The sequence below is a fragment of the Anguilla anguilla genome, chromosome 17 (genome assembly GCF_013347855.1).
Source record: "Anguilla anguilla isolate fAngAng1 chromosome 17, fAngAng1.pri, whole genome shotgun sequence".
In the NCBI taxonomy this organism is placed as follows: Eukaryota; Metazoa; Chordata; class Actinopteri; order Anguilliformes; family Anguillidae; genus Anguilla; species Anguilla anguilla.
The window spans coordinates 26,389,843-26,402,023 of record NC_049217.1 but is presented as its reverse complement, the minus strand read 5'-3'; the positions used below and the strand labels follow the sequence as shown (position 1 = coordinate 26,402,023).

The following is a 12,181-nucleotide window of genomic DNA, read 5'->3' as shown; positions in this document are numbered from 1 at the left end:
CACTGCAGACTGCATCAGCGTTGGATCACTGAATTGAGCACTGTGCTGCAAGGAGAGGGCCCACATTTGCAGCCACAACTACTGCTGCTGGTCCGATCTCTGCAGCCAAGGCAGCAGCTGCTGTGGCTGCAGCAGTAAGCCCTCCAGCAGCCATCACTGTGGCTCCTGCCACAAATCCCACCCCAGTTGCCATGAGTGCAGCCCCTCCCAGAATCAGCCACGCATTTTTGCGGAGGAAGTCATAGGAGCCCTCTGCTTCCTCCCGTGCACTCTCAGAATATCTGTCATCAATCTCTTTCTCCACCCGTTTGATTTCAGAATCGATAATCTTCCTGTACTCATTTTCTTTCTGTCTCCTGGCCTCCTCCACCTGTTCCAACTGTTTTAGCTTCTTGGTCTCCACCTCAAGCTGTTGCTCCACTTCAGCCTTCCTTGTACTCAGTGTCTTTATGTTCTGCTCGATACGTCTCTTCTCCAGCTCAGACTCCTGTTTCTCCTTGTTCATCTGGTTGGAGAAGACTGCCCAAAACACTTCAAACTTTTCAGCAGCACGCTTCTTCTCCCTTTCTATTTCTTCCTGTTTTCCCTCCAGATGTTCATGCTGGAAGACTGCAAGGGCCTGGTCCATTTTCTGGAAGGCCGGGTTAGTGAAATAGGGTTTCTCTCTCTGTGCAAGCATGCGGTCGATCATCTCCAGCAGGTCGGCCACCTGGCCATGATCCTCCCTGTCCTCATTGTTGAAGGGCAGGACCCTCCGGTCAAATCGCTCCACCAGGCCCTGAATTATTTTGCCTTGCTTGGAGATGAAGTTCTGGAAAGAGATTCCCTTCAGCCTGTCGGCATGGGTGAAGATGAGGATGGTGTATTGGGCAGCATCGCTCTGGAAGATGGTCTGGATGATCTCCACGCTGCGCTGCTCTTCCTCGGTGTAGCGACCGATCTGCATCACCAGGAGTATGGCGTGCGGTCCCGGAGCGGACATGGCCAAACACCGCAGGATTTCAAACTGCACGTCCTGCTGGGAGAGTGAGGTGTCGAACAGGCCGGGCGTGTCCACCAGTGTCACTCTCCGCCCCAGCACCGTTCCCTGAGCCTTCTCAGAGACCCCAGTCACTGAGCTCATACACAGCTCCGATTTGAACCGCTCCTCACCCAGAATTGTGTTGCCTGTCGCGCTCTTCCCTGCCCCTGTCTTCCCCACCAACACCAGCCGCAGGTGGGGAGGGCAACCCCTGCCATGTTGAGAATCTGTGGGAGAGATGGGAGACTGTTTCCACACAGGAAGTACTGACCGCTCACTGGATTCAGTAGCATCTTGCAGAACAGTGCTTATTATGATAATGTAAAAAGGTGGTTGGTTTGTACAAAACAAACTTTTCTACTTTGGCAAAGCACAAAAAATGATTGTGCTAATGCTGAGTGGTTATAAAAAAGGATGGCAGCAGTCATTTAAGAGGGTTCACTGGCACAAATGCAGAAACTGCACTTAGTGAGCTGGTGTTCGGGCAGCAAAAATACAAAGCATGAAGTAGATATTTAGGTAGGTTAGTAACAGTATGTATAGTGACTTTCAACAAAACTATTAAATCTAAATAAGCCACTGAGGGGTGAATGGGAGAACTTGTTCGGACGTGTGTTCTGGGCTAAAAATAAACCAATGTCCAATGCACTGTATATCTTTGAATTTGGCAATCCATTTATTCACTGTTTGGCATACACATGCTCACCATAACACAGGTAGATATCAGCATTGTCCATATTTAATCACAATGCTGTTTCCATTCAGCATTTTTTAGACTAAAACATGCCAGCAAAGCTAACACGCTGCCACAATCATAGATATATATACATATGTATATATGCCTATAGCCACAATGACACTGCCAAAAACGCTTTGCTTCCCGTTCCACACACCTGGGGGGTATTCCATGAAGCAGGATTACAGAGTTAGCTGGATAACTGCGCAGAGTAAAACCCGGAACAGCTCTTTTTGCTTCAGTCCATGTTCCAGATTTGGGCAGGTTCCGGGTTTTACCCAGTGCAGTTATCCAGCTAACTCTGTAATCCTGCTTCATGGAATACCCACCCTGATTCTCATCGCCTGGAGGGGACTCCATGAAAACTTGGTATTTCACCCAGATGGGCGTGGGTTTGCAGGACGTAGCAGTGCACGTTTTGGCGAGCTCCGTGACTGTCTCAGCCCGTGCTCTGAGTGCATGTATTTTTATAGGGTCTATGGCCCCATATCATGTGTTACTGTTAGCAAGCTAACTTTACGTTAACAGGTTTCCTTTGTACGTCAAACAAGCCTCACGTCCAGAGTTTGGTAACGTTTGCCAGATTTATTTCTGAAGCTTGGAAAATTAGGCAAACTAGACTGAATAATACACGCATGCAATATGAGATCAGTTTATTTGATGCATGTCAAGTATGAAGGCATACAGAATATATTATTCATGTTTTCCTATAATTTGTAAATTTGGTCTCACACCTATGTACATGGAAATTGATAGTCTGTCTTGTAAGCCCGTTTGGGCTGGGCATCTATTGATGCAAGATACTACATTAGCCGCGTTACTACATTAGTCTCAGTGCGTTTCCACCGTTTCCACCAGGGTCTAAATTAAGTTATTTTACCCCAAAAAAGTCCCTGCTCGGGGGGTAGTACTTTCCAAAAGTACTGGAACTTTTGGGGTGGGGCGCAAGCGCTGAACATTTCTGACTGGTCGAGTAGCCTACTCGCAGCATTTTATTTCAACAGCCATGTTCAAAAATCTGCAGCCGCAAATAACTTGAATTCAGGCATTATGTTATGCGGCGCAGCAGCCTACTTTTGGTTATAGCCTGCCAACGTCTACAGATGAGAAATTAAGATTGAGGATTATTTTGTGTGCTCTTCTGTTCTTTTCTTGCTTTAGCATATATAGTCGTCATTGGTAGCCCATTGCATAAGTGGAATAAACCCCTCCAGGCTGTCCCATTGGAAAATTACGTACTTTGGTGGCAGTATGGAGTTACAGCAGAAATCATAAGACAGATGGACCGACGACGACGTCGCTTTTTCATACGTCAGCGGACTAATTTGCCTAATCATCGCGGGACTTTAGACCGCTGTGGAAATGCAGACAACAGTGGGCTGAAGGAACCTTTTAGTTCCTTGAAAAGTAGTTCCTGGGACTAAAAGTTCCGGGTACTTCGGGTGGAAACACGGCTTTTGATATCAGAATACAGACCCCCTGAGTAGATTTTTGTTGTTGGACATAATTTAGTCCATCTAAATGTCAATATATTTTAGCACTATTTCGTTGTACATATTTTGTGTGCTCTTCTGTTCTTTTCTTGCTTTAGCATTAAATCTGTTTTATAAAATATTAAGCATTCGTGCTGGGACAGCATATTACATAGCCTACCAAAACATTAAACACAATTTAATTCGGTTGCTGAATATTTTCATCCGAATTTTCTTTGTTAGCTCATTATAATTGACTCAAAACGTTTGACACAGTTATGTGAGGTATGCGTTAGTTCTGCGTAATTTACATTGGGGATACAGTAAAAGCAAACTGGAAAAATCACCTTCCGCACTTTTTGTCAGCTGGGGTAAAATAACAGGTTAATTCTAGTAATCGTCCCTTTTGCGCTTTCAAACGGCCACAATTTTAGTCTGTGATTCTTCAATTCCACAAAAAGAGCAGGAAGACTAGACATACAGACTCTAATTTATGGTGCATGGTTTGCATCTGGAGGGCTTCAAGTATTTAGCTGCTCCGCTGTCAGGTTTCTGTTCCTGTTTTCGGTTTATTCCTTTCTGGGCCGCCAGATGGCGGTAGTTCTGTTCCTTTTCCCTGTGTAATTGTATTATTGGTTCCAATTATTATATTATTGTTTTTCAGTTGTGTCTAGTTATCCCTTCCCTCTGTGGTCTGATTGTGCATTGTGCCCTCCTGTGTCTCGTTAGTGTCTGGTCTATTTAAGTTCTTGTCTTCCCTGACTCAGGTGCTGGATGCTTGTGTGTTTCTGATTGTGTTTCAGTATGTGTTTCTGCGTTTACTTTTGACTCTGTATTTTGTCCTGAGTGTTTTCTACCCTGCCTAAGTTCTGTTTTTGCATGGTTTTGCATTTCTGGATTTTCTTTGTTTTTGTGTTTCAAGATCTCTTGCTTTGTCTTTTTTGAGACCTGCCCCGCGTGGCTTTGTTTTTGATTCTCCTTGGTTTTTGTTCTACTTAGAAGTAAAAGTCTCGGTTTGGATTTTGAGTATTTTTTTCTCTACATTTGGGTCCATTCCCTCGCGAGCCCTGACACTCCGCTAGCAGTAACTTTAAAAGATGAAAGCAAACGGTGGCTGTACCACTGCAATAAATTTAAGACGCATCAAATTTAAGACCTTGATGCTTGCATACCAGGCAGCTAAGGGGTCAGCACCAGGGTACATCCAGAGGATCATCAGACCCTACACACCAGCCAGACCTCTCCGTTCTGCCACCTCTGGACGCTTGGCACCTCCCCCTCTTCGCGTCTGTACTTCCCGCTCCCGTCTGCTGTCTGTCCTGGCCCCTCGCTGGTGGAATGACCTCCCCGTGGCGGTCAGAACAGCAGAGAATCTTACCACCTTCAAACGCAGACTGAAGACTCATCTCTTCAGGCTGCACCTCTCCCCACCCCTCCCTAGCCTATAGTTTAGCTCAATGTACCTAGTTAGGATAATACGATTACGGGAGTTTATTTGGCAGGGTTGTTGTTGTTTTTTGTTTTTTTTTGTCTGATTAGGCAAATGTGATTCTAGTGCTACTTTGTACTTGGTAGGATTGTTGTTTGCTGAACAGGTTACCCTACAGCACAGGTGTCAAACTCCAGTCCTGGAGGGCCACAGTGTCTGCTGGTTTTTGGGGGTGTTCTCAGCACAAGTGTTCATTTAAGTCATTGATTGGCTAAGGAATCCGCACATCTTGCTCTCAAGGCCCTAATCGGCAGCTGATTGAAAGGAAACCACAGAAACCCGCGAACACAGTGGCCCCCTTCGGATTCAGTTTGACACCCCTGCTCTACAGGGTTGGAGTCCTGATCGATGTGGTCACTTCTGGTACTACGATCTTTACTTCACTCTAGTGTGTTTCTTTTGCACCTATACATCGTGAACCAATGCACTTGTTGTACATCGCTCTGGATAAGAGCATCTGCTAAATGCCTGTAATGTAATGCAATATTAATTTAAGTCTGAGTTTTCATTCTATTTATTCTTGTCATTTTGCGATTATGTGGAAATGACGATGACAGTCGAATTAATCAATTCAACAGCCAGTTGTTTACAGCGTGTGCATGGTTTCTCCTGTTACCAGTTATTTGTGGAATGCAAATGTATTCTGTCGCATGGGATGTCAAGACATGAAAGTGAATGTTCACATAAAAACATAATGAATGTGTTTGAGAGGATATATAAAACAGTTACAATCTGTGTATTTGTCTGTTATATCCTGTTTGTTGCATAACAACGGTGTAAGTCGAACTACCAACGAGAGTTTTGCTTGACAACGGTAAAATAATACGCATAAACGGCCGTGGGAAAATATTTCAATTTCAGGTGATTAAGTCGATAAAAATCAATAAATAGCCTACTAAAGTAACCATATATAGTCGTCATTGGTAGCCCATTGCATAAGTGGAATAAACCCCTCCGAGCTGTCCCGTTGGAAAATTATGTACTTTGGTGGCAGTATGGAGTTACAGCAGAAATCATCAGCAGAAGTCTTCCCCACCAACACCAGTCGCAGCTCCTGGGGAGGGCAACCCCTGCCATGTTGAGAATCTGTGGGAGAGATGGGAGACTGTTTCCACACAGGAAGTACTGACCGCTCACTGGATTCAGTAGCATCTTGCAGAACAGTGCTTATTATGATAATGTAAAAAGGTGGTTGGTTTGTACAAAACAAACTTTTCTACTTTGGCAAAGCACAAAAAATGATTGTGCTAATGCTGAGTGGTTATAAAAAAGGATGGCAGCAGTCATTTACGAGGGTTCACTGGCACAAATGCAGAAACTGCACTTAGTGAGCTGGTGTTCGGGCAGCAAAAATACAAAGCATGAAGTAGATATTTAGGTAGGTTAGTAACAGTATGTATAGTGACTTTCAACAAAACTATTAAATCTAAATAAGCCACTGAGGGGTGAATGGGAGAACTTGTTCGGACGTGTGTTCTGGGCTAAAAATAAACCAATGTCCAATGCACTGTATATCTTTGAATTTGGCAATCCATTTATTCACTGTTTGGCATACACATGCTCACCATAACACAGGTAGATATCAGCATTGTCCATATTTAATCACAATGCTGTTTCCATTCAGCATTTTTTAGACTAAAACATGCCAGCAAAGCTAACACGCTGCCACAATCATAGACATATATACATATGTATATATGCCTATAGCCACAATGACACTGCCAAAAACGCTTTGCTTCCCGTTCCACACACCTGGGGGGTATTCCATGAAGCAGGATTACAGAGTTAGCTGGATAACTGCGCAGAGTAAAACCCGGAACAGCTCTTTTTGCTTCAGTCCATGTTCCAGATTTGGGCAGGTTCCGGGTTTTACCCAGTGCAGTTATCCAGCTAATTCTGTAATCCTGCTTCATGGATTACCCACCCTGATTCTCATCGCCTGGAGGGGACTCCATGAAAACTTGGTATTTCACCCAGATGGGCGTGGGTTTGCAGGACGTAGCAGTGCACGTTTTGGCGAGCTCCGTGACTGTCTCAGCCCGTGCTCTGAGTGCATGTATTTTTATAGGGTCTATGGCCCCATATCATGTGTTACTGTTAGCAAGCTAACTTTACGTTAACAGGTTTCCTTTGTACGTCAAACAAGCCTCACGTCCAGAGTTTGGTAACGTTTGCCAGATTTATTTCTGAAGCTTGGAAAATTAGGCAAACTAGACTGAATAATACACGCATGCAATATGAGATCAGTTTATTTGATGCATGTCAAGTATGAAGGCATACAGAATATATTATTCATGTTTTCCTATAATTTGTAAATTTGGTCTCACACCTATGTACATGGAAATTGATAGTCTGTCTTGTAAGCCCGTTTGGGCTGGGCATCTATTGATGCAAGATACTACATTAGCCGCGTTACTACATTAGTCTCAGTGCGTTTCCACCGTTTCCACCAGGGTCTAAATTAAGTTATTTTACCCCCAAAAAAGTCCCTGCTCGGGGGGTAGTACTTTCCAAAAGTACTGGAACTTTTGGGGTGGGGCGCAAGCGCTGAACATTTCTGACTGGTCGAGTAGCCTACTCGCAGCATTTTATTTCAACAGCCATGTTCAAAAATCTGCAGCCGCAAATAACTTGAATTCAGGCATTATGTTATGCGGCGCAGCAGCCTACTTTTGGTTATAGCCTGCCAACGTCTACAGATGACAAATTAAGATTGAGGATTATTTTGTGTGCTCTTCTGTTCTTTTCTTGCTTTAGCATATATAGTCGTCATTGGTAGCCCACTGCATAAGTGGAATAAACCCCTCCAGGCTGTCCCGTTGGAAAATTACGTACTTTGGTGGCAGTATGGAGTTACAGCAGAAATCATAAGACAGATGGACCGACGACGACGTCGCTTTTTCATACGTCAGCGGACTAATTTGCCTAATCATCGCGGGACTTTAGACCGCTGTGGAAATGCAGACAACAGTGGGCTGAAGGAACCTTTTAGTTCCTTGAAAAGTAGTTCCTGGGACTAAAGTAGGTACTTCGGGTGGAAACGCGGCTTTTGATATCAGAATACAGACCCCCTGAGTAGATTTTTGTTGTTGGACATAATTTAGTCCATCTAAATGTCAATATATTTTAGCACTATTTCGTTGTACATATTTTCCAGTATAACGTTATGATGGTCAATTTGAGAATATATCAACAGTCAGGTAAAAGTTATTTGAAAATCTGCAGGGAAGTCTAGTCGCGGTTGCAGCCGTGCCAGCAGTATAGGTATGAGCAAAAAATATGTGTATCTTCGTAAATCGATGATCACAAAAAAATAATAAATCATCTGTTTTAAGTTACAATTAGGCGTGAGATCTCCTGTAGGTTTAACCTTGGTGATAAGGCAAAGATTAGGTTAATAAACTTTCCAGGTTACGGTATTGCTAGCTTATCCAAAAATTGACGAGACGACCCAATGCGAGCCGACGAGAATACGCATCAGGCATACAACACTCCGAGTGACGCAGGACGCAAGGCACCACCCCCGGGTGAAATGCCAAGTTTTCAGGGAGTCCCCACCTGAAGTTTGCTTAAATGCACTTCCTGCATTAATGCTCCACCCTACGTTCAATGTCAGAACTGCATGTGTATACATTGTAATCACAGTGTTTTTAGAAAAGGATAAAATAAAACAAACAAAAAAACACATAATGGCACCAACAGTATGTACTTATTTCATCATCCCCAAAGACTGACATACCGGAAAAGATTAGGCTATGTAAGGAAAGCCCCAATCCGCATATTAAGCAAAGCCTACTGATTAATAGATAATATATTTTTCAGTATAAAAGTATAAATGAAAAAGTGTGTCCTATGAAAACTACAACTGGAATGTAAATATTTTTATGAAGGTAGCATCAGTTCCCCTCAAACATATTTGTTGCGTGATGCCCCGTACTGTCTTGTTATTGGATTGTTAAGCCAGTCAAATACAATTAAAATTATACATTTATTAGGATCTTAAACAGATCGGTAGGATAGTTTCTTTCCGGCTGGCTTGGAATGACTTTTCCCTAAGTAGCCCACTATAACAGAACAGTACTTATACCGACCTTTTACACGGTATGACCCTTCTGTGGATTGCATATATCTTCTCTTCTTGGTTTCGGGAGCGATGGATAGGATACAAAATTTTCGGATGGTCTTCCGACAAAATAAATGAAATGTGCAGCAAGGACACAAGTGATTCGTTGGGAATAATCTGTAGTTTTGAAACGTTTCGGAAACGTTTCAGTCGAGAGTCGGCCTAGGCCTATTTGTTACCTTCCCTTGACGTTCTTGTATACTTTACTCAAATGCAGTCGGTGGTTTTCGCTCCCGGAGTCCAGGTCGCAAATGCGGGTTTTTATCATTTTGTGTTAGGCTTCTTGGTAGGAAAACGAAACGTAACATTCTGAGGTCTTGACGTCAGGCAAAATAACAAACGAGTTTGTCCTACCCTCAATCTGGAATTTTAAAAATGAAATAGAGTGGCATTCGTGCACGGAGGACTAAATTTGGCGAAATTAAATAAATAAAAGTTAGAATTAAATAAATAAACACTTTTATTACATTAAATGGACATTGCTGTTGAAAGTAGTGCACCCAGTTATTAAGATTAAGGGGCAATAATTTTTTCACATGTGAGATATGGGTGTTTGAAAGCTTTTTTAATTAGGCTAACTGTGTTTGTGTTTACTCAGTTTCCCTTTGTCTAATATTACATTTTGCCTAAAGATCCGAAACTATTCAGAGTGACAAATATGGAAATCGGGAAAGGAGGAAATACTTCTTCACGGCACTGTACCTACAATTTCAACTTTCCACACACCCTTTTGCGGATTGCATATCTCTTCTTGGCATAGGTTCGTACTGTATTTTATTATATTTTTCAATTCCGGATTGAGGGTAGGACGAGGATGGCAAAAAAAAAACATATATTACCAACTGGTGTATCTAAAAGTTTGAAGGATGGCACAATACCAGGTATCTGGTTGTTTAGGCCCTTAGCTTTAAAATACAATAGCAAATTATTTAGCCGTAATAGGAACATTAGAATGGAATAAATAAATAAAAAATCACTATAATGGAAAGAAGACCCTCAATCAACAAATAACCTGCTCACTAAAATCATATTATTATTGGACCAGTTATCAAGATAAAGTGATTTGTTTCAGTATAAAATATCTCTATTGTGCAAAATTACAAAATTATGTGGAGCATAATTATGCTTGTAAATTAAAGACCAGGGTCATAAACATTGTTTTTGGAAGGAGGATTGCTAGACTGGACTTTTGTCAGGGTTTTAATGACAAAACATAAAACTAAGACCACCTAAATAAAAGAATTTATGACTTGAAATGAAATTCCAAACCAAAGTGGGATTTTCAGGTACTATTTGATCCCATTTATTTTGGAATGTGTAATTGAGAGAACATTTTAAAACCACCTTTCTCATTAGTTCGTGACAACAGACATCTTAACATAATGGTTCTTGTTCTTCCATATTTTTTTTTTTACAGATGTAACATCAACATCAGTATATTGGGAAGGCAGATTTGCCATCCCGCCATGTTGGCCTGGTGGGGCGGCACGCCCCATAGCCTACTTTCCGCGTTTCCACCGCAGGAACTATATCCCGGAACCAGGAACCTTTTGAGGAACTCAGTGCGTTTCCACCGCAGGAACTAGGGTCTAAATTTAGTTCTGGGGGCTTTGTTTTACCCTCTAAAAGGTTCCTGCTCGGGGGGTAGTACTTTCCGAAAGTACAGGAACCTTTTGGGTGGAGCTTGCAGCGCTGGACATTTCTGATTGGTCGAGTACTCACGGGATTTTTTGTGTGTCTATTTTCAGGCGCCATGTTTGAAAATATGCAGGCGCAAACCAATTTATTTTCATAATAACTTCAAATCAAACTTGTATGTTATGCGGCGCAGTAGCCTACTTTTGGTTATAGCCTGCCAACGTCTTGGAATTATAACGTGTGCTCTTCTGTTCTTTTCTTGCGTTAGTATTCGTTTTATAAAATGCTAAGCATTCGTGCTGGGACAGCATAGGCTATTACGTACTAAAACATTCAAACGGATTAATTCGGTTGCTGAATATTTTCTTCCGGATTTTCTTAGCCCGTTGTAATTGACTCAAAACGTTTGATACAGTTATGTGAGGTATGCGGTAGTTCTGCGTAATTAACATTGGTGATACAATAAAAGCAAACTGGAAATCACCTTCTGCACTTTTGTCAGGGTAAAATAACAGGTTAATTCTAGTAATCGTACCTTTAGCTTTTTCAGACTGCCGTAATTTTACTCTGCCATTCTTCAATTCCACAAAAAGACCAGGAAGACTATGGACTAATTTATGGTGCATGGTTCGCATCTGGAGGGCACACTTCGCTGCTCGGCTAGCAGTAACTTCGAAGGAAAACAAACGGCGGTTGTACCACTACTAATTTAAATTTTCACGCAAGTCCGAGTTTTCGTTCTATTCTTGTCATTTTGCGATTAGCCTATATGGAATTGACGATGAGAAAGTAATCAAACAGCAAATTGTTTACAACGTGTGCATGTTTTCTGCTGTTGTTGCCAGTTAGCCTATATTGGAAATGTGAATGCATTCTGTCGCTTCGGATGTCAAGACATGAAAGCGAATGTTCGCATAAAAACATAATGAATGTGTTTGAGAGGATATATAAAACAGTTACAATCTGACTATTGGTCTGTTATATCCTATTTGTTGCATAACGGTCCAAGTTCAACTACCAACGACAGTTTTGCTTGGCAGCGGTAAAATATGCCCAAGCGGCTGCAGAAGAATATTTCAATTCCATGTGATTAAATCGATAAAAATCTATAAATACAAAAGTAACCATATATAGTCATTGTTGGTAACCCGTTGTATATAAGTGGAATAAACCCCTCCGGGCTGTCCCGGTTATTAGAAAATAATGTAGGCTACTTCGGTGGTAGTATGGGGTTACAGAAGAAATCATATGACAGATGGACCGACGACAACGTCGCTTTTTCATGCAGTCAGTGGTTTGCCTAATCTTCGCGGGACTTTAGACCCCGGTGGAAACGCAGACAACCATTGGCTGAAGGAACCTTTTAGTTCCTGGTAAAGTAGTTCCTGGGACTGAAAGTTCCGGGTAATTTTGGTGGAAACGCGGCTTTAAACAGCACGAGAGTTTGGCACTTTTCAGTGCCCTGTGTTTTTTCAATCTTACCACGTGAAGACAATGTGGTCATTCAAACAGTGTGTCACATCACAACTTGGAATTTCTGTACGTTCATCAGATAGAGGTATAGCAGCATAAGTCGATCTAGATATGCCTTCAGTTTACACAAGAGTTCTTCCCTTTAGCGCCAGGTCTCATCCACTGATTTAATTTCTTCGAAGCGACTGGGGTCGCTGCGAAATGACACATACCTTTGACGTAGAACGTT

General features: G+C 42.2%; 1 protein-coding gene across 1 annotated transcript; it reads right to left on the bottom strand.

Annotated features, from left to right (window-relative positions):
* Nucleotides 1-25: 25 nt before the first annotated feature.
* Nucleotides 26-12,141, bottom strand: LOC118217161 (GTPase IMAP family member 9-like). Its single transcript, XM_035398983.1, has 3 exons — nt 11,962-12,141; nt 5,702-5,804; nt 26-1,248 (listed from the first exon to the last, which is right to left on the bottom strand). Exons 2-3 carry the CDS (start codon nt 5,793-5,795, stop codon nt 26-28), a joined length of 1,317 nt encoding a protein of 438 aa, XP_035254874.1. The 5' UTR covers nt 5,796-5,804; nt 11,962-12,141.
* Nucleotides 12,142-12,181: the final 40 nt, after the last annotated feature.